Genomic DNA, 25549 nt, shown 5'->3' with positions numbered 1-25549 from the left:
AGAGATCGATTACGTTCGTGAGGTGGCGTGGCGATAAAAAAAAAAAAAAAAAAAAAAAAGGACCTGTAGGCTCTCGACCACAGGCACGGGGGTGACAGGCGACTGCACGGGGCCCATTCCCTCGTAGAAGGTGTACTCTGCCTTGTCCGTGCTGATGATTGTCCAGGAGGCGCCGTCGTTGATCATCTCTTTGTTTGGTTCCTTTGGGCACGGTGTGGCCTGGGAGAGGGGGCGGACGGTGTTAAGACGGGGGGGGGGGGGGGACGTCAAATGCCACTGGCAGTCGCAAGGCAGGAGCACCCACTTGAAACTGGATGATCCTTTCTTGCGACAGGCACAGGTACATGCGCTCGGTGTCCTTCAGGTAGAAGGCACACTTGTGCAGCTGCGACACGGGGTCGTCGGCGTCCAGCAGCGCCGTCTGCTTGTCCACCTTACGGATGATCTGAGGAGAGGCGCGAGGCCGACAGTTATGGCAGTGGAGGAAAGAAAACGATGAAGGCCGTGGCTTTTTTTTTTTTTTGCCTACCAGTCGGGGCAGCGCCATGCCGGTGACCGAACACACCAGCTTGACCGTCTGGCCGTAGTGGATGTAACCGTCTCTCACCGTGAACTCTTCCCCCTCCGACTCCTCGTCGTCCACTGGAAAATAAAAGCGAGCGCCCGATTTTTAATGCGGCACGGCGCGCCGGAGCATTCGGTCGGCGTTTGCGGGTGGAGTGGGGGTGGGGCTCGGGGGGTCTTACACAGGTGGATGTAGAAGGCTCCCCACTGCTGCGAGCTGGCGTGGAAGTTGCCCCCCTCTACGTGGAGATAGCGCGTGCTGACTGTTTGGGAGCGCAGCCGGTTGAAGAGCGCCACCTTGGTGCCCGACGCGATACACACTGTCGAAAAAGAGGAAATCACGCCCGTGAGCTAAAGTCACAGTCCCGTGCTATTTCTTGAATGCGTTTAGCCGTTTTTTTTCTCTTTAAAATAGTTCAAATAAATAAAAATGACTATTTTGTGCACATCATTGAGGTTAATTCATTGTCAGCGAATCAAGTAGAAAAACGGCAATAAACTAAAACATGAACTTGAATCATCTCATTCCTAAAATAAACGACACAAAAACCATTTTGGAGTAAACTACTGCATGACACATTGCATTCTATTAACTCATTCAGTACCAGCCAATTCTAGACCAAGTCTGAAAAGACGTTTAAAAACGTCTTTGGGAGTGAATGAGTTAAATAGTCGCTTGGCTAACGACAGCCACGTGTCTAATTTCATCCATAATTCTTTCTCATTTTGGATTCTATTCTTGAAACCCCAAATAATCATCATCATCGAATCTTGAAATGACCCCCCCCCCCCACCCAAAAAAAGGTTTGCCCACCCTTCGTTCCATCCTGAGCCAAACAGAAGTGCCCCCCCCCACACCCTCCAACCCCCTTGCTCGGTAGAGCAGCAGCTGTGTTCACAGTGAGATAAGCGTGGAGAAAAAAGCCCCCCCCCCCCCCCGCGACATAAGCGGCCTCGGCTACTTACAGTCGGCGTTTTTCAGGGACTGTTTCTTTTTGGAGGGCTTGGAGATGACCTTGATCCTCTTGCTGAGGAAGACGCCGATGTCGGCGCTGTTGCCGTAGAACATCTTGACAGACAACATGAAGTGCTTTCTCTTGTCCGAGTCCGATATGTACAAGGTTTTGGCTGTGCAATAGTTCTGGGGGGGACGGGACACGGCGGAGGACAAGATGAGAGGCGAGCGTGGGAAATGTGCACCGGTACTCTTGACTTATACGAGTTCACTAAACATTCCGTGATCGAACCGAAATGACATCACTGCGCCCCCCCCCCCCCCCCCGCCCCCGAGCCCGCAAGGCGACAGACATCCCGCAAGTCGAGCTCCCGGCGGCTGTCGTTACCTTCCCCTCTAAATTAAGCTGCTGCATTTCCTGGTCGCTGTTGCCGATGCCGATGAAGGCGCACGGCTGCGACTCCTGCTCGGAGCAGCCGTCCCGCTCCATCTGCTCCTTCTTTTTTTTCCAGCCGCTGCCCATCAGGTACACGCATGGGGGAGGGCAGAAGAACCTGCGCAAAGCCAAGATTGGGGATGAACAAGTCATCAAATTTAAATCGACATTTCATCGTACAAAGTCGAAGGATGGCATTTTCATCATTGCAAAGGCTGTGGTTTGGGGGAGGGGGGGGGGGGTTGCTGTTGGCCGGACAACAACAATTAAGTAATTAATTAATTATCAATTACTATTATTATTTTTTTTTACATTCTCGTGTACTTTATTTCCATATGTCGTGTCCGAATAGTTTCAGTGCTTTAGTGCAGGGAAATTTTGACACACACTTCACTTCTCGTTATAGCATGAAACAAGTGACAAAGTGACAGATTTGTCAGCATTCTACTGGTCAATGGCATATTTTAATCAGCGATGGATTTATGTGTCCTCCCTAAAAAAAAATTTTGGGCATTGATTTTTAAAAAGGTTTTAGTGCCTCGTGCATCGGGTTTTGGGAGAAATTTTCATCTTTTTGTTTGGTTATATTCTATCGGGATTTTGACTTTGTGACATTTATGCCAGATTTATTCGTGAGAATTAATTTTGTCACGCTGTCGCTGTCAGCTCCAAGTGAAGTCGCTAAATAAACTGGCTTTCATATTAATTTGTGGTTTTAACACCAATTTTCTGATAAATCTGACATTGTTCAATGTAAAACACATTCGTTTATTGCTTGTGTCCGTTTAAAAAAAAAAATACATGGGCTGAGGACCGTGAAGACATAATGACATTAAATTGCAATGTTGATTTTGGGCATAGTGTTACATTACAGTGACACATTGACGGTCATGGGAAAAAAAACAAAACAAAACAAAACAAAACGATGAGACCACATTGGTTTCTTCAGTTTCTTGTTCGTGTTAAACACTTGGCACAACCGATGGTATACTGACTAATATAATGATGACAACAAATGTGGGTTTCTCCGCAAATTCTTACGCCTTTACCTGCAGCATTCTACTACCAAAACAAAAAAACTAGTACTTTGAGGTATTCTGTGTTTGGCTTTCTATCATCCACATTAAAAAAAATAAAAAATAAAAAAAACTCTAGCACGACGAGGAATTGAAGTGAACAAGACATTTAACAAAATATAGTGGTCAAACAACCCCCCCGCCCCCATGACTGCCTGGTGCCACAGTTAACTGTGGCCCTCTTGAGACCAATCAAAACTGTGAAGCAGTCCTCCATGAAAACAAATGCGACACCTGCAGCCTGGTGTGACCAAAGCGAACTGCAGGCTTTGCCTCCAGCAGAGGGCGCCCACGCACCGACAGTGAGGGCAAATGGAACGACTCCGTTTCATAAACCAAGTGACGCTTCCTATCCAGGACTCATTTGGATCTTGAAGTACTTTGACTAGTTCTTCTTGAAACGCTTGTCATGTTCCATGTGCCTCATTGGTCATAAATCGCATTTCAGAAGCTGCACCCCGGAAAAATGAATTTGGACTCTCCCGAGGCCGTCCGTCCCCGAGGCGGACTTCCCAAGGTAAACGGGCCGATACGAGAACGGGACCGTTCACCTTTTCTCGTTGCCGTACGATTTCTGTGCAACCTTGGCGTGCAGGATCATGACGGTTTGGTCCCCTCGCTCCTTCAGGTAATTCCTCATGGCTTCTCTGGAATGGCAACACAGGAGAGACAGAAAGCGGGGAATGGGGGGGGGGGGGCATATTTAGAGTTAAACTCGCCATACAGGCAATTCTGAAAAATGGGGGGGGGGGGGGGGTTCGACGATTTGAGGTGGTAGCCCATGCGAAGATTCACTTTACAGAGCAACACGCGTGCATATTGTACACTCACACTGACCCCCCCTTTTAACGCCGCCGCAGCCAAAAACAGCTACGCTCGTTCCCTCCAGCTGGGTCCATTCGAGGATGGAGACGGAGGGGGCGGCGGGGGAACACTGAGCTGAACCGTTGACGACCGGCTGGGAAGGGGAAAGGGTAGGAGCCGACGCGCGCGGCCGTCAACGCACCCCCTCGCTCAGGCGCAGATGTCAGTGACACCTGACACGCTCGCGCTTCCCACTCTGCCTCGCGACTCCACGCCACACGCTCGGGTTAGACGGGGCCTTTGTTATGGTAACCAAGAGGGCCCCTCACAGTGCGTGCGGGAGGGGCCGTTTTGGAACGAGGGGGAGGGGGGGCCGCTGAAGGAGATTAAGGTTGATCCGGTTGAAAAGGAATCGGGAAAATTTAGAGCAGGGCAACAAGACAATCCAATTGCAGTCCCTGAGTAAGTATGCTCACAATGTTAATTTGGGTTCACCGAAACCAGTATCGCATCTGTATTTTCGTTCAAACCGCGGCTTAGTAAATGTTCCGACACTAAAACATTGATACCACAAACCAAACAGGCAGAATTAGAGCTATGTAGGCCAATTTTATTTTCTAACATCCGGAATATTCAAGCAGCAGCCTTGTAGTTCTTTTGATGCACTTCTCGTGTTTGTAGTTAACACGAAAGAGACAAGGCATTCGTATTTCTGCCTTGTATATCCACCGTATGTACAGACGCAAATATAGCTGCTCGATGTTTCGGTATTATTTGTAAAAGTTGTTAAAATTCCCCATCAGATGTTCGATCCACGAACGGACGAATCCATTTGCTGCCGCGAGTGCTCGTCTTTGTCGTTCGTCTTCTTCCCTTTCCGCCAGACATCAAGTCATTCCGTCGGACTGTAAAAGAACGGGATGCGATGGCTCATGTTCCGCCTGGCCGCAACAATGTTTTTAGTACAAGCAGTTAGGGGTGCAACTACAGGAGCCGAGAAAAAAAAAAAAAGATCCTGACAAATAAATGAATCGATTAAATTGATTCACCGCCCGGACCTTCCCCATGGTGTCATTTTCCAAATGCCACTGAATATTTAATGTTGTTATTACGAGTTCATCAGATTTCTTTACACAGTTAAATATTGACCGCGTGTAAAGTGATCCTGGTAATGGCCATAAGTGCCACAAGAATTTGGCCCAGCTTCATTTCGTTGAAATAAGCCAAAGTTAGGTCAGGCCCAACTCTGGGGGGGGGCCCCTTCCAGACGTAAAAGCGCGGCCCTCTCTATTACGCAATTAAGCTTTCACTCACAGCGGGTTTTTATATCTCGCCGTCATCCGCCAAGCCGTTTTTAGCGCCGACATCCACCTCGCTGCATCCTGTAAAAAAACGTTAATGGATTCGAAGTCTCGCATGCGGCAGCAATCACGGGAAACCGTAGAATGCCGCCGCGAGACGGCCCCGGCGGAAGCTCTGTCATCTTTGCAAGTAGCCAACCGCTGCTCAGAGCGCACCACAGAGTTTTGATCTAATCGCCGGAGGAAAACAAAAATTTGCGAGGAAACACGGCGAGCGCGATCGAAACGGCGTCACAGGACGCAGTGAAATATAACTCGATGTAAGCTTTGTCTCACAGCTCGTGGATATCACACTTGCGTCACCTTGTTTTCAGTCAGGCGGAAGCGCGGGCAGCTAAAAGTAAAAGTCCTGCGGGGGCTTTTTAGGGGAAGCCCTGTCAGGACTGAAAACACAATGCCCGACATTTGCACTGCGAGTGAGTCTGCATGCGCAGAGGTGCAGACTCACACACACACTCACTCACTCACACACTCACACACACACACACACACACAATTCAGTCTCTCTTCTTCCTATGCACATGCACAACCTTACAGTCTCTCAATCACCTTGGTATTTTTTTTTCTCCGTCTTTCTCACAAACGCACACACCTTAAAGTCTCAAAAAGGCACAAACCTTGTCGAACGTGTCTGTCTCATGCATACTTTAGTTTCACTCTCACTCACATTACAATCTCTCTCTCGTACAAACATGCACGCAAACTAAGTAAGTGTCATTCCAAAAAGTAATATGGAGAACAATATGAAGCAAGCATGCAACGCGTGCGTGGTCTCACCTGGTGAGGCGCTGTGGCGGAGGGCGCTCGCCGAACTTCCTGAAGCGAGAAGACACAAAAAACACAATGGCGGGCTGCTATTAGAACTCATGCTGACCGCAGAGCATAGCTGCCTCGTGGAGAACACGCGGTGCCACGGCAGAGGGCGGCCACGTTTGTCAGCGGTGCTTCGGGGGGGGGGGGGGGGGGGGGGGGGGGGGGGATTTACATGCGGGACACAAATCGCGTTACATTTGGTCATGATATGAAATTTTGGTCTTGGAGAATGACAACGCTCTGCCTCAAGCGCCATGACTCACATCATTGTCAACGTAGGAATGTGAACATGCACAAATGTGGATCCATTCCATTGGAGGTACAGTGACCCCCCCCCCTTCCCTCCCTCTTCCCCTGCAAACCCCTCCAGTGGTGGTTAGGAATCTTGGCAAGACAATCAGAGGGAGACTCGGTGGAAAGACGAGAAAGCCGCGATTGGTTGGAATCGCTGTAAAAACGAGGGCGATCGATAAGGTTCCCACAGTGGAGCGCGGATGCCTTTGGAAGCTAATGGATACCAGAGGAGGGAGGGTGGGGGGGGGGGGGGTGGAGGACTGGGTTTCTGCTGGGAACGCGCAAGGTGAGGCGGATGCGGGAATCCGTCAACCTGTCTTTTGATTTCAGGCAGCAATACATTTCCTATCAACGTTATGACCTCACACAGGCACTCCCAAAGTGATTGTGAGGAAGTATTGAACGCTGCTGAGAACCCCTGCCCCCCCCCCATCCTCAATCCCCTCCGAGACTGACAACTCCCCTGCCTCGAAGACGTGTATTAATAGTTTAAAGTTCCTCTTTGACATGCAACGGTTGTCTACAGTTGTCTCGCTTCAATACACACTTTCTTGACTCCAATTGCGATATTGTACTACTTTCCTACTGAGACAGTGTTGTAAGCAGCATGTTGTGGCATGACAACATTTCACAAAGAGAACAACAACTGAAAAGAGGTTACGGGGGTCTGTGTACTCTGCATAAGAGGATCCAACACAGGAAACCAAAAGGGGCAGAGTTGCAAAGGTGCTGCAAACTGCAGTTTTTCCGAGGTATAAACCACAGCCGATTCTCCCGGTGTTTTTGGTAAACTCTGAATAGTCTTTTGTAGCTGACCTGATAAGATCCGCGTTTTCATGGGGCCAGCCCTCCATGCATCGCCTTCATAGACGCAGCGGAAAATGAAAAGGTGACCGAAATTTTAATGTTCTGATTTCTCAGGGTGCGCCGTTCACGATCTTTAAAAAGCCCGACCTGCTGATCCCGATTTTTTTTTTATGCACACGCAACAGCCCACGCCGTCAATGCTCCAATCTTGTATTGTGAAACATTGTACAATACCCGTTAAACAATACAAACAGGTTGTGTTAACAACACGTCAAGTTGTTCTCTCAAATAAAAGCGAAACGCTGATTAGTCATCGCACAGCAAAAGAGGACAGCGTCAAACTTTTTCAGGCCTGCGCAGCCGAGAATGGCAGAGAACGTCACACATCCCCTAAAATGAAGTAATCGGTGCAGATCCCGATCTGGCCGATCGATCGTTGCACCCCTCTGGCTTTTTTTTTTTTTTGTGTCGCCGCGAGTTTCAAACGATGGAATGACTTGCTGGTGCACATTTGACAAGCTGCTTCACTCTGCATTGCTCAAAACGCCAGTTTTATTTCTTGGCATTCCACACGGCACGAGACTTGAGCCCTTGTTTTAGTGATTTTAGTTGTTTTTGAATTGATATGCTCAACTGTCTCATGTTTTATATTAAATGTGTTTGTTTTAGCTGTGTTTGTCTTCATATCCTGGATGTTCACCGACTGTCGGTGTGTTTGGAATCTATCCCAGAGGATTAACAAGAGGTTCGGTGTACGTTGTTCATTTTCTGACACAAAGAGACAAAAGGAGCGCGGATCAGAGGTTTGATGAGGTCAAAATAAAGCATTTGACAAGAGCGATGACACAGGGAACTGGCAAGATCTGGATTACAAACTGACGTTTTACTCTGAAAGCCTGTCGAGACTCACGGAAGAAGGAGCGCTGCGGCTTAAAAGAAAGTGTTTGGTTTCCTTGCTCGAGGGCTGGTAGCAGATCCTCGTAGTGGCGGCACACCTCATCATCAACATGCCACTCCCATCCCGTGATAGCCACGGGACTATTCCGTGACACCAACCGCCATGTGAAAATAGAACAAAAAGGTCCGATTTGAATCCGACAGGTACAGTGATCATTTTTGACGACGTGAGCCAAAGCAGTGAAAATTATCCAGGCAAACCAGAATACGGCGTAAAAGCAACTGGATGGAGGTTGTCCTTAAAGCACGGCAGGGTGGAAAAACAGGTCTCGCCATGCAAAATGTTCAACAATCTTGGGAAACCCTGCAAGTTGGTTGTGCATTTTTGCATGAAACAGCCCTCACCTGGACCGATGAATATCCAGGGTACGGAGATAGAGAGGGTGACCTCCTACAAGTACCTGGGTGTTCTTCTCAACAATAAACTTGACTGGTCTACCAACACGGATGCCCTGATCAGGAAGGAACAGAGGCTCTTCCTACTCAGGAAACGGAGGTCTTTTGGGGTACAGGGGTCACTCCATAAGACCTTCTATGACTCTCTGGTGGCTTCGGCCATCCACGATGGCAATGTCTGCTGGTCAGGCAGCATCTCAGCCCGGGACAGAGAGAGACTGGCCTAGCTGTGTCCTGGGCTGCTCCCTGGACACTTTGGAGGAGGTGGTCAACAGGAGGATGCTAGCCAAGCTAAAAGCTATGATGGACAGACCCTCCCACCCCCTCCAGTCCACCCTGATAGCACCGGGCAGCTCCTACAGCCAGAGACTGTTACATCCAAGCCGCAAGAGGGAGAGGTACCGCCGCTCGTTCCTACCGACTGCTGTCAGGCCGCTGAACAAACATGTGAAAACCTGGACGTACCCCATTCACCCATTGTCAATAGTACAGCCACCTTATGCAGCATATATGCAGTTGCGTATATGCTTGTATCTATATTTATATTTTATATTGCATTCTGTACTGTGTACTGTTCATTTTTCTTATTTAGTTATTTTGTGCATGCAATACTTCGTTTTTCTCCCTTCAATTTTGCTGCTTTAGATTGCAAATATCTCCATTGTGGGACAAATAAAGGTTTTCTTATCTTATCTGAAATTCTAGCCCGTGAGCGACCAGCCGATGAATACCTGCGTTGTGATGTCGCATGGGTTGCATAACAAACAATTAAGGCATTAAAAAAAAAAAAACAATACTGCAGCAGACCTCCTCGGCTCCGAGTAGTCGTCTTTAGTCTGAATTTTAAGCACACGAGTCGAACGGGGTGTTTTATTTGTAAACCCCCCACAATACTGTGAGTTTTCTGTGCGCCATTAATGGTAAAACCTTCATGTTTCGAATGAGACAAAAGTGTACACGACTTGACAATTGCATGCTACTAGAACTAATCATGGCGTGAAATTCTACTAGTTAGAACCCATCATTTTATTAGTAACAAGTGCACAAGAAAAAAACGACTTGGGTGGACTACAAGAACAACTAGCGTGCACTGGTACACCACTTGTGACATTTTTTTAAAATCGCTACTCCCTTCCACTTCTGTCCAACATCAGAACAACTGGTGTGCACCAGTACAACCACTACATAATACTAGTTAGCCAACACTGCTCAAGGTGAGAAGGACATTCTACAAGTACAACGAAAGAAAATTTGTCATGCATCAAGCACTTCAATGGTAAAACGAATGACAGGAAGAAATTTCCAATCGGCACATGACATTTCTGCGCGCTAGTAGATCGCACGTTCTAGTTCTTGAGCACACATCTGTAACAATAATGAATGACTCACGATGCTTTTTCACTACTGCCTTCGTGCGGGGACAGACTAGTAGAATAAGTACAAACTACGTTGAAGGCAAAACTGTGAAATAGCAGCTACGAGTATTGTAGTCCCAAGATACAAATTGCCTTACTAGCGAGCAAAATGAGCATCCGTTCGCGGTATGCGGACAGTTGAGCACACTAGTTGGATAATCAAATAAATGCCCATGCGGCTTGTTATATTCTGCAACATGGACGCATACATCTTTTGGCGGCATCATAAATCACAGAGAGGAAAAAAAAGTGTCGCGGGGAGGGCAGCCAAGTCGGGGCACTAAACTCGTCTCCGAAGCAAATGGACTCGATGAGAAGGATGAAAATTCCAGAAGTGGGAAAGACGGCGACCGGGACAACGGCGACGCGTGCCCGGGCTGGCGTCGCACGTGGCACAGGCGATCCCGGCGTGTGCCCTCCGTTCGTGGCCACCCGGGCACAGCAACTCCAGAAGCGCACCTAAAGAAAATTACTCCACAATCTTGCCTCTTTGCCAGCCGTTCGTGACTCGGAGAGTGGGAACGAGGAGGGCAACATTGCAAGGAAAACGAGTCGACGCAGATTTGAACTCACGGGATGCGGAGTGAGTATTGAACAACAGCGAGCATTCCTGTGCATGGCATTGAACCAGCTACTGTAGTGCATGATGGGACTTGCATGAACTGCTTGCTCGGCCAATTCAAACAGATATTTAGTGCGTTGTAGTTGTTAGCTGCAGAGATCAGAATGCATTATGAACTTCATATGCGCACACAAATTGATTAGCAAATTAAAATCGCAAATTATTTTCAATAATCTATTGATGACTGAATCACTTATGGGTTTTTTTGCAGATGTACAGTTTTCTTAATAACCGGTTGTTTTTAAATGGGATTACATGACAAAACAATTGACAGATTAACTTGATTAATGAAATATGAGTTGCAGCACGAATAAATATTTCAAAAAGCCAGACTACCGACTGACCCAAATGAAACTGAGGTTTTTATTGATTTTTCCCCTCCCACCCCCGAATCACTTTGTGATTTGAAAATTGCATTTCACTACACTACGATGTTGATTTCAATTCCAATGATGAATGATGATGAATTTTTTTTCAGCAATAGAAAGCATTGACATGTAGTATCTAGATGGGTTTAAATACACCCATTGCCAAAAAAACAATGGGCATTCCGGAACAAACCGGAACACGGAAGCATCACAAGTGCTTTCCCCCTCAACTTTTCAGCCTCTGTAAATGAGGCCGCCAAAAAAAAAAAAAAAAAAAATTGACAGCAGCAGAGGAAAGAGATGATGACATCAGACAACGGCGAGCCTTGATGAGGATCCAAACGGGTAAGTGAAGTGTCGCACGAGCAGACGCGCTTGGCCGAGCCCGTTCGATGACTGCTGATGAGACGCCTGACCCTTCTGGCTAACTGAGTGCAGATGGCTGCGGTCTGGAAGCTGGCCTGAGATGCCCCGCTTGGCGGCGAAAACCAAGGGCAGGGACTCCGCTTGTGTGTGTGTGCGTGCGTGTCGTTGGGTGGGTCGCAGTCTGCACTTACACTTGCACATAAGGCACCAGCTCCATCTGGCTTTGACATGGGAGACCTTAATGACAGAGGCAGAAAAGCCAAAGAAAGGCCTCCCCCGTTCTCCCTCCCCCTCATTTTCCTTCTCTCCAACGCTCTCTCCCTCTTGACCGCACACTCCATATGGTCTCCGGACAGACTTCTGAAGAACTCCTCTTGGCCTGGCACACGGTCAACGTAGCACTAACCGGACACATTAACGGTAAACTATTAGCCAGAGGCAAGAGGTTGTTTTAACCAATCAGAAGCATGAACAAAGTCACCTCCAGAATAAGATCAACAAAATACCGAGATAAAATCATTTTACAACAATGAGACTGAGGACAAAGGGGGTTTTTGTGTGTGTGTGTGTGTGTGTATACCCCGTTCAAGCACAGTGAGCTACAGTGACACCAGCTCATGGGGAAGGCCGTCGCAGACTCACCCACTATCAGGCAAACGCCACGATATTTCGAGATCACATACGCGTCAAACACCTTTAAGCTTACGAGACGTATTTCAAGCCCAAAATCGCGAGAATGTAAAAATGTAAAGAAATGTGGTTTGTTTGTATTGTCTGCTCTGAACGACACCCGGGGCGTCAAACTCATTTTTGGCCACATTTCAGGAGTAATGGTTTATTCAAGTATTGTTGCAGTTACTGTAGGGGGGGGGGGGGGGTTGACACAAGAAGATGCTTACAATATCTCTCTTACTATTACAGATGAGAATTAAAAATTTGAGTGGAGATTTTAGCAAGCACCATGGGAGTTGATAGCATTTGATTTGCTTTCGCGGGCCACATAAAAGGATATGGCGGGCCAGATCTGGCACCCAAGCCTCGAGTTTGATTCCTGTGAACTAGCCCATTCACCAACTAGACAAGGCAACCTAAGCGACGCAGACTGACCACATGGCTCGAGTTGCCAATCTGTCTGGGTTTTTTTTTTTAAACACTGTTCATCATTCACCCTTGAAACGCGTAATGTTTTCTCACGATCACACTCTCTACAACTTATGGCGAAACATTCAGGCCGATCGTGAGGTGCCTAAAATTGTCCCACTTCCACCGTCTTGCGATTTCTTTCCGTCCTCATCGACGTTTGACTGTTCTGGCATTTAATAAATATCTGAAAAGTCAATCGGGGACAACGTTTGCGATAAAAGGCCGATTTTACGCAATGCCGTGCGGATTTCTGCAGGGCCGCGGTCGATTAAGCACGCAATAGCAGGAGAACACCATATTGCCCCGGGGGCCTCGACAAATGCGGAGGCGCTTACAACTATGTTGCAACCTGTAAGGCGGCATTTTAGCTAAGACCACCGATAACATTCCGAGCCGGTAGGGGACAAATTGAACAGCGAACGCGGTGATCTTGTAAATCGGGGAAAATATGTGGCCACAAAAAGACGTTGGGGTTTAAGGGTTGAGATGGGTCATGTGCTCGGCGGCTGGCAGGGGTGGAGGGGGTGGGGGTTCAAGAAAGAGCAGGGGGGTGTGAAGCGCTGAGTCCTTGAACCCTGAATGAACCTCACTTTTCCCGCTTCTCACTCACGGCTGAGATGATGACTCACTGCTGGAACCAGAGCGCACCCGGGGGGGGGGGGGCACCTCGCCGGGAGAGAAAACCGACCGCAGCAACGCCGGTAGGCTCGTATTTTGGCACCGGGAAAAGATTCCGCGAGACCACGGGCCGCTATAAGGATCACAGCCGGAGCTTTGGGCTGGCTAATGGATAACTGAAACATGTTGCGGGGGCCTGCGAGCTATTGACACTTGCATCTTTAGAAGAAAAACCCACAGGAGGAGAGCCGAGAACATCAAACGGCAGAAATAACTACATGCCAAGAAATCTCAGTTGGTCATCTGGGAAGTTTGCCATCATTTATTGATGCACTATTAGGCACAGTCAAATATTTCCAAGAATCTATATTCTCATTGTACTCAATTAAACATTGACTGCCTTGTTTGTACAAAAGGAGGGGGGAAAAACCCCCACCAAGCAGCCTCAGGGCTCGGGGCTCAACCGCGCCACATTCAAATGCACCAGAAAAATGAAACGACAGCAGTCATTTTTGTTGAGAAGCACGAACATGTCGAAAGGCAGAGGGAGCGAGGCGCTCTTTTTACCAACCGGGGGAATCTCGCGCCATTGACTTTCCACTAAACACTCGTTCGTGTCTTTGACACAAAAATCACCCCCCCAAAAAGGGGGTTGAGGGGGCTCAATGGAGATGTTTTTTTTTTTGCCAACCCAGACGCTGCGGTGATGACGTCAAAATGTCCTAGAGCAAGACACCAGTTGCTCTTGATCCTACAGAATGAGAAGTCAAGGACTCCCTTTTACATGCAGTCACTAACCTTTTTCAAATATCATCCATTCATTAAAATAAATTAATATTTAAAATATTTGGACACACACAAGAGATCAGGTTACGCCCGAACGAACAAGGTATCGGTTTGTGCCGTGCGCATGCGCTTGCTCTCACCGTGGGAAATCTTCATTTTTGTGGTAGACGAAGTGCATCGTCCTCGCCAAAGTAAATACATTGATTTCTCTGTGGTCTTTTCGGGGTTATTTTCCATCTCGACGGTGAAGATGACACAGTGTGAATAAAGACACGCATATCCGTGCGTATAAATCCGTCCATCTGGAGTGCAACTCGCCGGAACTACGAAAGCAGACGTAAACAGTCACGGCGAAGCTCAGGGACGCTGCTAAAAAAAAAAACACACACTTTTGGAGCGGGGAGGAAACGTTTCTGGTGGCGAGTGATAGAAGTAAAATGTGTTTTATTCAACGTAGAATGTAACAAGCGGAAATTCCGTCTACTTGTGTCACAATGCTCTGTATGCGTCGCGGGATATTCAAATGCGGGAGTAAATCTGTTTTGAAAAAACTGAATTTTGACCTCAACCCAAACACTTGTAAATGTAGTACACGTGGAAAACCTTTTAGCGTTGATCAAAAACGGACCAAACTGCCTGAGTTAGCAAAATTCCGTACTTAAGGAGGATACAGATCCAAAACTTTTCTGCACAAAAAAAATTCTCTATCAACTTGCATTGTGGTTGTACCGAGAAGGAAAAAAGTGGGTTTTTTTTAAATCAAAGAGCAAGCTAGTTCAACTCTCCCGCTAAAACAATGCTTCCACAGGTTTGCTAATGTTCTCACCAAGTGGCGAAAAAACATTCGCCATGAATCATACTAGAGGCCTACAATATCAAACTCTTCATCAAATCCATGACCAAACCTTTTGTTTTGTTTGAATAAATCCATGGATTTGGGGTTTGAACCGACTCGTGGTCTTTATACCTCCGCGTCAACATGTTTTTGGCATTTGTGGCCTTCCCATCCGCCAATTCACTGAGGCCTTTTGACTCACCCCTCCATTGTCATCTCCGGACTATATCGCCGTGTGGAGCAGGGAAATATCAGGCCACCAAGGCGATCCGGTCTTGATATGTCTGCGTCGGTCCCAGAGTACGAAAACAAGCTGGAAAAGCGTAGCGTTTAGCCTCGCTGGCGTCAGTTATTCCGAACGCCACAAGTCTGAAAAGATTCACACCAGCGGTTCCTGGGGGCTGCTCTGGAGGAACGAGGGCAACTCCATATTTATCCCCAATTTTACATCCAACAGCGCTGTGCTAATTGGAACTTCATTCTCCATAAATGATGTCTGATGCAACGCTCGCCAACGCTTGCTGCTTTACGATTAGGGAAATCAGTTACGACACATGGGAGCCGTTAGCAAGTTTTGATGTTTTAAAGATCTGACTTTCACTTGCAGTGCTTTGCCGTCAGTTTTTGCGCCGTGTACAGCAATTTGTATCACTGCCACCAACTCAGTCCTTACTTGTGTCACTATTTTTCAATCGATATTAGCAGCAACTTAGCAGCGTAGCAAATTAGCTCTGCACTGTGACAATCTGGGAGCGGTTAGCTTTAGCCTCAAGGCCAGTCAGCTTCCATTTGTGTTCATATGGCATAAAAGGGCTTATATAGTAATGTTACGAGTACTTGGGAGTTATAGTAGATTGACATTGATTGAAATTTTGGTCTTGGACTCGAAACGACAGAGCAAACATGCAGCTTTACGACTGTTACCCACTGCACAAGGAATCAATTAGACAGGAAGAGAGCCAAAATAAAATAGCTTTTATCAGCCATTAAATGAAATTGAAAAAAAAAAAACAAAAAAAAAAAAGGCAGCTGCCAATAATCGCCAAAATTCCAAATATCGGCCCGGATCATCGATCTGGCCAATCATGCCTGCCCCACGGCGTCCCATCTGATAGTGACGAGCCGGTTTGTCAAAGAGAAAAGGTGAAGGACCTAAATAATGAATAGACAATATTTTTTTTCTCCCCTAAGATGTGATATCATCCACAGAATTTGAACATTTTATTTGGTCAAAGGAAAAAGTAGAAAGTACAGATAGATAAGTGAAATGAAATCATCTTCAGCAAAAGAAATCTGGAAAGTAAAACACGGACGCCGTAAAAATCTACCGTATTTTCACGACTATAAGGCGCCATTAAAAGTCTTAAATTTTCTCCAAAATGGACAGGACGCCTTATGGTGCGGAGCGTCCTTTATATGCGCCGAGTTCCAAAATCTGACTGACAGCCGACACGCTGTTTATATAGAGAAAAGGCGGAAGTGACTGTGAAAGAAGTCGGCCAATCAGGGAAGGGTGGGCGTGTATATATACATATATGGAGAGGGAGAGAGAGAGAGAGAGGGAGAGAGAGGACAGACAAGCTAGTCCGCCAATGGTGAAGGGTGGGCGTGTAAGTGGACGCCTCAAGCCAGTACCAACACTTGTATAGCGTGTGGCAATGTGCATTGTTGCAAAATTACTCCGGTTTTGGTTTCTAAGAACCCCTGAAAATAAATTCGACAAAAAGACACGCCTACGAAGCTCAGTTCAAACTTAAAGCCACCGGTTATGCTTTTGGCATGCGTGCCCATCTCACAGCAGCGGTGAAAAAACAAGTCAAGCAAATGAACTCTGAGCTTGCCGTTATTCCCGGAGGCTTCACTAAAGAACTCCAACCGCTGGACATTGGCATCAACCGGGCGTTCAAAGTAAAGTTGCAAACGGCATGGGAACAATGGATGATCGGTGGCAAACACAACTTTACAAAGAGTGAGAGGCAGCGCTTGGCGAGTTACGCCACAATGCGCAACAACGAGAGGGAACGCTGCGTTTTTGATGGATTACGGTACTTGCACAATTGTTCAATTCTTTCTACACACACACGCGCTGCCACCATGTTTCGCTCTGTTCTTTACTTTCAAATGTGGGAAAGCTTCACACGAGAGAAATGTTGACTTTGCTGTTGCTACTCCTTCTTTCCGCTCGGCAATGCGTAGCAACTCACACTAGCATGTGATGCATTCAATGACAACTGAGATGTGCAGTCCTCTGCTTCTGATACAGAGGATGAGGACTTTGATGGATTTCTGGGTGATGATTGATCGAAAAACGTGAGAACATTGTACGATGGCTAAATAAAATACACCCGAACTCAGTTCTGCTTTCGTTGCCTTTTTAAAAACGTGTTTTTATCTTATCTGTATGTCTTGGCATGCTACCGTATGCTTCAAGCTAACGTGTTAGAGTGCGCGCATGCATGCCGTATGTTTAAGCTGGCGTATGTTTTACCACTGTAAAACTGCGGCTATTCGTACGATGCGTCCTGTGTATGTGTAAAATACAGAAATGTCACGCATTAATGAGACTGCGGCCATTAGTACGATGCGTCGAATAGTCGTGAAAATACGGTACTTTGGCCTTGTACTCGGTGAACGAGTGGCTGCTCTTTATGACTCAAGTGTCACAGGTGGCAAAACTGAAGCCACAAAGGGAACGGAACAGAAATCCCGGGCCCGAGCAGTTTGATGCGTTTGCAGCACACGACCGCCCCCCCCCTCGGGCTTGACCAAAGCGGAACTCTTCCCTCGTAATGAGTGAGTGCGGTGGCCTTGGCTGCGTCTCTCACCGAAACATCACAAGCGCCATCTGCAAAACTGTTTGGACTTTAATTACAACGTAGGCGCAGTTATTTTTTGCCCCCCCCCCCCCCCGACATGTTGTAAGCCCGACAACAAATGTCACCGCCGAGCCTGTAATGTAACACAGCGGCGCCCAACCACCGTGTGCCATTTGGTACCGGGGCCACAGAGAGATCGAACCAAAGAGACACCAAAGTTAAGAGTCAATTCGTATTTCGAGTTCAAAATTCGATGCCGGTCGGTCAAAATACGGCGTTATGTGAAACCGGACCGTTAACGTGACAGACGGGCCGGATTATCACCGAGTCGCGCGCGCAAAAGCCGGCGGGAAACAAACACTTAGCGGCTCGTGAGCGAAGATACTCACTCGCACGAGGCAAATCCGTGCGCGCGTGTGTATGCGTGTGGAAGTTCAACTGTTGTCTGGTTTCGGCATTCAGCCGTCAAGGTGGGGGGGGGGGTTGTTGCTCTTGCAAATTGTTTCCCCTTCAACAAGCCATCTTTCCTGAACAGCCACTTCGCTCCGTATGAAAACAAGTTCACCGGGCCAATAGGCCGAGGGAGAAATGCTGCTGGCAGCAGAAAAGTACCGCAACGTACATTCTCAAAAAGGCCCATTTTTCATTCAAACTACGGCCAGGGTTAACGAGAGCGTACGCGAGGAAAACTGAGCGACTTCGACTCCATTTACGCGACAATAAAACTAACGACCGATGCAAATGCAACTTTGAACCCCGAGACTGTGTTACGCCAACGACTCAGGGGGAAGCAAAAATGGCGATTTTCCACTTACTAACATGGTCGCCAGCTCTTTAGACATTAGTGTCTGTGTGTCCGGCTACTTAGAGGTAACACGTTTGTGTGCGGACACGGCCTTAGGTTAAATAGTTCCGCGATAAACCAAAGGCCACATGCGCGAGAGTGTGTCAAGCGCCGGCGCATTGTTCTTGTAAGCACAATCCGCTGGAGTGTCCCGCAAAACGACAGCCGCGGCCGTTACTTCATTGTGATTGTTAAAGGAGCGCCAGAAACGCTCCTGACGTCAACGGCCGCAGGAATGCCACCAGGCGGATTCTTCTGTGAAACAGCGCGGCGGCCTTAGTTAAACAACCGCACAATGCGGAGAAACATTTCGCCGATAGCAGTGCACCTTTCCTGGAAACCAAACGCGCCTTTTTTCGCTGCTGTTTTCCTTGACTATTTTCCTGACATTTGAGAACTCCCTGTTGTGCACCGCTCTCACTTTATGATGGAGCAGGAGTGGGTGGGGGGCAAGGGGTGGGGGGGGGGGCGTCATCTCTGGGTAAACGCTCGGGGGTGGTGTCCCCACAGGCTGACTTGCAAAAAAAAATCATTGTCCGGCTTTACTCGACGAGGAGCGAAGAGGAAACGGTGGCTGTGAGCAACAACTTATTACATTTGCACGCCACGCATTAGGGTAGCTGGCAGTCAAAACCGTATCGCTCAGCGAAATCCGATATGCATTCATAACATCTATAATTGATTAACATGAATAAATAACTAGCGTGAGTAGGCTATGCCTTGTGGTTTCTTCCATGTCCCGATCAAATACTTTTTGGGAGAGTGTCTTTTAGGCGCATTAACAATGTGACTTGGGGAATTTTTGGAACCGCTTACGGCAAATAAGTCTGGCGAACGCAACAATTTCCATCTTGGTTCTCGACCAGGTAGCCGAAATATCCACAATTTCAGGGCTATTAGTCACACTTGGCCGTGTTTCCTAGCATTAGCGTTTGCTGTAGCCTCAGTTTTGCTCACTCCAGTCGGGTGGCTGTCTGTCACCGGAACATAATAGGCAACGTGACACAGGCACAGATGCAATCTCAGGGAGCCCGGAAGGGGCGTCTCACAAAATTTGCCGCTTTAAAGAGGGCACGGGTTTGTTTCAGCGTACAACGTTCACATTTCAAAGTCACGAATTTGTGTATATGTTTAGACTGTATTACACGTTCATGGTTTTACAGTTAGAACAGACAGATTCGTTATGTCCCTCGAGGTACGTTGTCACGAGGTTCAACTGCATCGGCTGTTTCGATACCGTGTACAACACGGTATGGCCAAGCTGCGAATGGTGAAAATCCACAAGTCACTGCCACCACCCGAAAGAAATTTCATTGTGTATTGGTGCCACAAGATCGCAGCACTGTTTTTGTTGAAAGGAAATGCCTCAATTCACTCCAATAACATTCCGTGGTCAGATCATGCCAAGGCTGAGGGGGGACAGCAAATAGATGAGTGCAAATTTCTAATCATGGCTATGCCAGGGTTCACAGCACCGGTAAAAAAAATAATAAAGATAAATATCTGCCTAATAAAACCACAAAATGCATTTTGAATGCATGACACAGTGGCGAACGTCCTGAGAAGTGAGAAAACACTCGTTCCAGGGTGGCTCCTACTGTTTGCCACTCCATTCTTATCTTAGACGCGATAGCAGTGGGTGCAGTCCGCCGTGGGAGGTGTAGTCGATTGGGGTTTTCCCAACACTGGAGATTGATTCCATGTTTCCTTTTTTTTGGGGGGGGGGGGGCACGTGTCATGGCAGAAAGGGTTTTATTGCACTTGGGTGGCGAGCATGCGTTGCTGAGCGGCTCGAAAGTCAATCTGTAACATTAACACATGAAACACAACATCACTTAAAAATGGAAGCCAGTCATTAAAGTCCGGCGGGGGGCAGGGGGGGACGGGGTTAGTTTCTTTTTTCGGATGACTTCTACATGTACATAGATAAACCCAATTAACCCAATAAACCCAAATTCAATGAAGTTGGGACCTTGTGTTAAAAATAAACCAAAACTGAATACAATGACTTGCAAATCATGTTCAACCTGTATTGAACTGAACTTGTACGCTACAAAGCCATGGTAGTTAATGTCCGAACTGATCAACTTAATTGTTTTTAACAAATAATCCCTCACCTTAGAATTTTATGGCTGTTCCAAAAAAGCTGGTACGGGTGGCAAAAAAAAAAGATAAAAGTTGGGGAATGCTCATCAAAGACCTGTTTGGAACATCCCACAGGTGAACACGCTAACTGGGAACCGGTGGGTGCCATGACTGTCTCAAAAAGAACAGGAGTCATTCACAAACCGGGGCAAAGTTCACCGCTTTGTGAACCACTGCGTGAGAAAGTAGTAGAATAGTTTAAAGGCAATGTTTCTCAAGGTAAACATGCATGTCATCATCTACAGTCCATGATATCATCAAAAGCCCCAGAGAATCTGGAGAAATCCCTGCACGGAAGCAGTGTGGTCAAAAAAGCAACACTGAACGCTCGTGACCTCTCAGGCGGAACCGGATCAACAAAACGACATCAATGTGTCATGGACATCATCACATGGTCTCAGGAACACTTCAGAAAAACAACGTCGGTCAATCCAGTTGGGCGCGACATCGGTCGGGGCAACTTCAAACTCTATGCTATGCTAAGCGAAAGCCATTTATCAACAACAGCCAGAAACGTCAACAGCTTCCCTGGGCCGGAGCTAATCGAAAGGGCCGTTCACACGGCACACATTTGCTCCGGCGCTGCACCGATATATTTTGTTGCGATACATTTTGCACCGCAGCAAATTGTGTGGAGCGTTCACACGTAACAAAGCCGCTGAGCGGGGCAGCCCCGACACAGTGTCGGTCGGGGCTGCCCCACTTGCGTTCACACGGCAGTTTCTGCAGCGGAGCAAAACGACAGAAAACAAACGAGCTGTCGTGTTGGTTCTTTTTAAAAACGTACTGTATATACACAACTCAAGCGACTACTGGACCGGCACGTCCTTTCTCCTTCTCGGTTTCCGTGCCTTCTGCTCGAGAGTGACCGCCCAAGAAAACGTAAATGAACGATGACTTCAATGACACTCAGAAAAGCAAACACTAATGCGCCAAACAGAAAATCAAGAGAGGAAATTACAAAATAAATTCTATGGAGGGCGGGGGGTTGTGAACAAACAACAAAAGGAACAAACAACTCCGAGACAGTCCAGTCTCCTACAAAAGGAAAGATGTTACTAGCCAAGTCTTGTGTCGTTATGAATCAACACATTACGGAATTCCGACAGAGCACGAAAGCAACGTATTCTCGCCATATGTACTCTTCACAAGTATTTGCTCCGGAGCAAATTTAACCCAGTTGCGTTCACACGTGCAAATTTACACCGGTGCTGCTTCGCAAACGAGCATTTGCTCCGGAGCAAATTTGGTCCGGTATAAGCTCTTTTCCGGGGCTACGCCGGAGCTAATTTGCACGTGTGAACGCTCTACTGGGGCAGCCCCGGACCAAATCTTGCCGTGTGAACAGCCCTAATGATGGTGCCAAGTGCAAAAGCGTTCTGTAGTCTGATAAGTCCATGTCTCACTTTTTGTTTTTAGCATTAGCACCAACGATGTTTTGAAAATGACGTACGTCTTGGTCTTTCAATATACAATGTGTGCAATTATTTTTGCAGTGTACTCCAAATGGGAAGTCATTAACAGTTAAAGCACACGTTTTAAAGATGGAGAGGCCAAAATTGAAATCAGGATTACATTTTGATTCATGATCATAGACTGCTTTTGTGGTACACAGGTTTGGCTTTCCAAGTGAACACATAGCACTTTATCTTGGTTTTTTAAGGGTGAAACGATCACAAACCTTGTGCATAGTCTCTCTTGATACACACCCCTGCTTCATGGTTCGGCGGCAGAAATTGGCTTCATTTTTTTTTCTCCAATCAAATTATTTCAGTTATTTGATTATTCATTGCATTGCTGACAAGTGGCTTTGGTCTCGGGAAATTTGAACATGAAACCCGAGGCAGTGGCAGATTCGGGTTTTCAGTCATAACAATTAATGGATACCAAGATGAATGGCAATTCGCTCTCAATAAATCTTCGGACCGCAGTGACAGTGAGCTAACGGTCGGACGCCAATGAATGTGCTCCTGTACGGCCATCTTCCAAGCCCTTTTGACAGGGTGGGGAAGGCGCTCAAGGTGGGGGGGTTGTTGTGGCGCTGGCTTTTTAGCTCCGGGCCGAGCCTCTGCCACCATAAAGGTCAGCGCTTCGACATCTGCTGCTCTCTCTGAACCTCGCCTTTCTTGAAAAAGAGAAGCCGGCAAGCGGAGAGGACCCATGGGAAATGGACGCACGCACGCACACACAAAACTGCTAGCTCCGCACCCACCTTCCCAATCGACCGCAGAAGTGCACGCTGACACAAACGTATACACGCAAGGAATGAAAGGCCCCGCTTTTTAAAAAAAACACGATAAACCACCAAAGTGGCAATCGGCCCACGCCGAAGTCAGAATGAACCATTCACATTCAAACTCACGTCAATTGGGAGTCAAAAAACACCACAATTTTAACTATCGCTGATGAGACCTTAAAGTTTCAACGTTCTAGTAGGCTTTTCCTGACATTTGTTGCTTTCCTGTAGACAGATGCCTTAAGGTTTAGTGCCAACAGTGATGAGGATTTGGAACTGTTCCTAGTCACAGCTGAACTAAAAGTGCCCCTAAAAATGGTGCTGCCACCGCCAAGCTGCACTGTGGTGTGATGTGATGCTCTTTTGGTCAAACGAGAGCTGTATGCGATTTAAGTACAGCGCTAAAAACGATAAAAACAACTTTGTTTCTGCAGGATTTTAGATTTCTGGAAAAAAGAAGACTATTCTCATAAAATTGCTGATTTTCTTTTTTTTTTTTTTACCAGAAATAGGTCTACATTTTCATGTTGCTACTGTTGCCCCGCCCCCTCCGCAAAACACTTTATTTTCATAATGTTGTTCCATTTTTATTCAGTAATGTATTCCTAAGACTGCAACTTTTTTTCTGCGAAAAGAGAAAAAAAATGCAATTTTATTCTTGTACAAATTCTACGATTAAAAAAATAGGCAATATTTTTCACGAGATTGGTCCTTTTTATTCTCGGTGGGTGGATATAAAACGGCGTATTCTCGCAAGCTTAAAAAAATAATACATTTGTAAGACTGATTCTATTTTCTGAAATAATACAATATTTGAATAGTATTGCTGCCTCTATTCACAACCAAAAATTCTACTTTATTCTCATAAAAGTGCAACTTCTTTCCAGCCCCCCGCAAAAAAAAAACTCTTAATAAGATTGTATTTTTCTGTTTCAAATACATTTCTTGTCAGAGTGAGCCTGTTTTTCTCGAAACTTTCCTTAAAACATACCTTCTTTTCTGTATAGTCCTAATATGATCTATAAAACCCTTTTCTACCCTCAAAAACAAAAAAACACAGCAAGAGATATCATGCGGACAGGTGGCCCACCACCCAGACCTGACCCCAGTGCCCTCTAACATGCTGCCCCTCCCCCCCTGAACTGAAAAAAAACCCTCACACACATACGCACACACACTTCTATAAACACAAACGGACAGTTTCAATGAGACTAGCATATTATCATCCAATATAGCTTTGTCTGTACAACATCAAAAAAACGCGAGCGCCAGCGACAAGGAAAAATGTGACACCTTCACGATGAAGGGTTGCGCGTTTCCCACCAATTAATCACAAGTACAAGTTTCCCCATTAGGAGCCCAATGCTGACATGTGAATGTATCACGGATGTGTTACCTGGTGGCACTGGGTGAGCAGGCTTTGAGCACAAAATTCAGAGCGACTGTGAGCAAGTGGTGTGTGCCACATTTGTCATTTTTATAGGGTATGTAAAGAGAAAGGGGTTTTTTTCCCCACAGTATACATGGCAAGTTCCACTTATCAACAGCAGTATTTTAAGGAGCAAGCTACAGCAGAGCCCATCGGGTTATTATGTCATTGCAAGCACCACGTGATGTAAAAAAAAATTAGGGCTGGACAATATATCATCGCGATAACGCCCCATGCAATATGCATGTCGCAAAGACATGCAATAACTTTCATATGACCGGTCCAATGCTGTCTTCAAAGTACGTCACCATCCAATATGTGAACAGCACCTATTCTTGTGGGACAGCTACATTTTTCTCAAACAATCAGAAATTCTAATTAGCGGTTGTACTTGATAAAAACACATGTAAGATTATCAGAAAGAAAAAAAAACTTTTTTTTCATCACAAGATTGTTACATTTTTTTGTTAAAAACAGACTATATTTGGAAAAAAAATGCTACTTTCCCCCCTTATAAAATCAGACAAAATTTGAGACAGATTTTTTTAATCTGACTATTCAGATGAGATTATTACCTTTTCCGGAATAAAACACTTAATTTTCATAAAATTGCGACTTTTCGCCCTATTTTGTATGATTCATACTTTTTTCCTGAAAAAGTACTTTATTTTTGGACATATACAAATACGATTATATTTTCATAAAACTACATTTTCCCGTCACTTTTTGTTTACCATTTCATCAGACTCCTCGTGTTTTTCTCGAAAAGCAACTTCTGTTTTGTAAGATTTTTACTTTTTTACCCCCCCCCCAAAAAAAATATGAGTATTTTTGTAAGACTAGTAGTTGTTTTCTTTTACAGAAAAACAACTTTATTCTCAGTCACAAGATTGCCCCCTCCCCCCAAAAATCTGACTTTAATCTCGTACTTTTTTCTTCGTGAATAAAGTTATTATTTTCAGATTTGTCGGCTAATTTTCTAGGGCAAACGACAATATTTTCATCAGGTTTACAAAGCAACGTGATTCACTCGGACCTTGCTAGCCGGCGTCCATTCTCGGACAACTCACTGCCCATAAGCAGCCCTACTTCCCCTACTAGTTTTCGGGAGCACATTGGGCAAAACAAATCCGAGGGGACGCCGTTTTAGTCGGACACTTTCCAGCGCGTGTCCTCGGGAGTCTTTCTTGATTTTGTTGTCGTTTTCATTAGCTGGCTAGCACACATGCTAACAGCTCGCGTGAGGCTAGCCCACTGAACACCGCAGCAAACAGTGGGTGAGAATGAGGGGAAAAAAAAGACGCTTAACACATTGGAACAAAGAAACGACGTTGTACGATGAACGCAGCAGCGGGAAAAGTGCCCGCGGAGCCGGGCGAAAGCACACAAATACGCGGCGGAGCCACGCTGAAGGACTCGGATTCACTTGAACTCCCCGAAGAAAGCCCCCGAATCTCAGACTC

The 25549-nt window shown here is 46.4% G+C and overlaps 1 protein-coding gene and 1 long non-coding RNA gene across 4 annotated transcripts in view; both read right to left on the bottom strand.

The window, feature by feature from the left end:
• The window catches only part of rbpjb (recombination signal binding protein for immunoglobulin kappa J region b), a 29674-nt gene that overhangs the window by 3838 nt on the left and 287 nt on the right, over window positions 1-25549 (bottom strand). Inside the window, exons 1-9 of one of the 3 annotated variants that reach the window (XM_052068088.1) lie at window positions 9853-10889; window positions 5974-6012; window positions 3583-3678; window positions 1908-2073; window positions 1531-1705; window positions 747-884; window positions 530-642; window positions 305-445; window positions 64-219 (exon numbers count right to left, since the gene is read on the bottom strand). In XM_052068088.1, coding sequence (XP_051924048.1) covers window positions 64-219; window positions 305-445; window positions 530-642; window positions 747-884; window positions 1531-1705; window positions 1908-2073; window positions 3583-3671 — 978 coding nt within the window. In that variant the 5' untranslated portion in view covers window positions 3672-3678; window positions 5974-6012; window positions 9853-10889. Of the gene's footprint in view, window positions 1-63; window positions 220-304; window positions 446-529; window positions 643-746; window positions 885-1530; window positions 1706-1907; window positions 2074-3582; window positions 3679-5973; window positions 6013-9852; window positions 10890-25549 lie in introns of those variants that run through there. The other 2 variants (XM_052068070.1, XM_052068078.1) reach the window with 2 other exon arrangements.
• Window positions 15504-25545, bottom strand: LOC127602487 (uncharacterized). The gene is made up of 3 exons (XR_007962810.1): window positions 21768-25545; window positions 17241-20960; window positions 15504-15957 (listed from the first exon to the last, which is right to left on the bottom strand). It is a non-coding gene; the product is annotated as an uncharacterized LOC127602487 (long non-coding RNA).

This window comes from Hippocampus zosterae, chromosome 1, assembly GCF_025434085.1.
Source record: "Hippocampus zosterae strain Florida chromosome 1, ASM2543408v3, whole genome shotgun sequence".
Taxonomy (NCBI): domain Eukaryota; kingdom Metazoa; phylum Chordata; class Actinopteri; order Syngnathiformes; family Syngnathidae; genus Hippocampus; species Hippocampus zosterae.
This window is presented reverse-complemented; position numbering and strand designations above follow the sequence as displayed.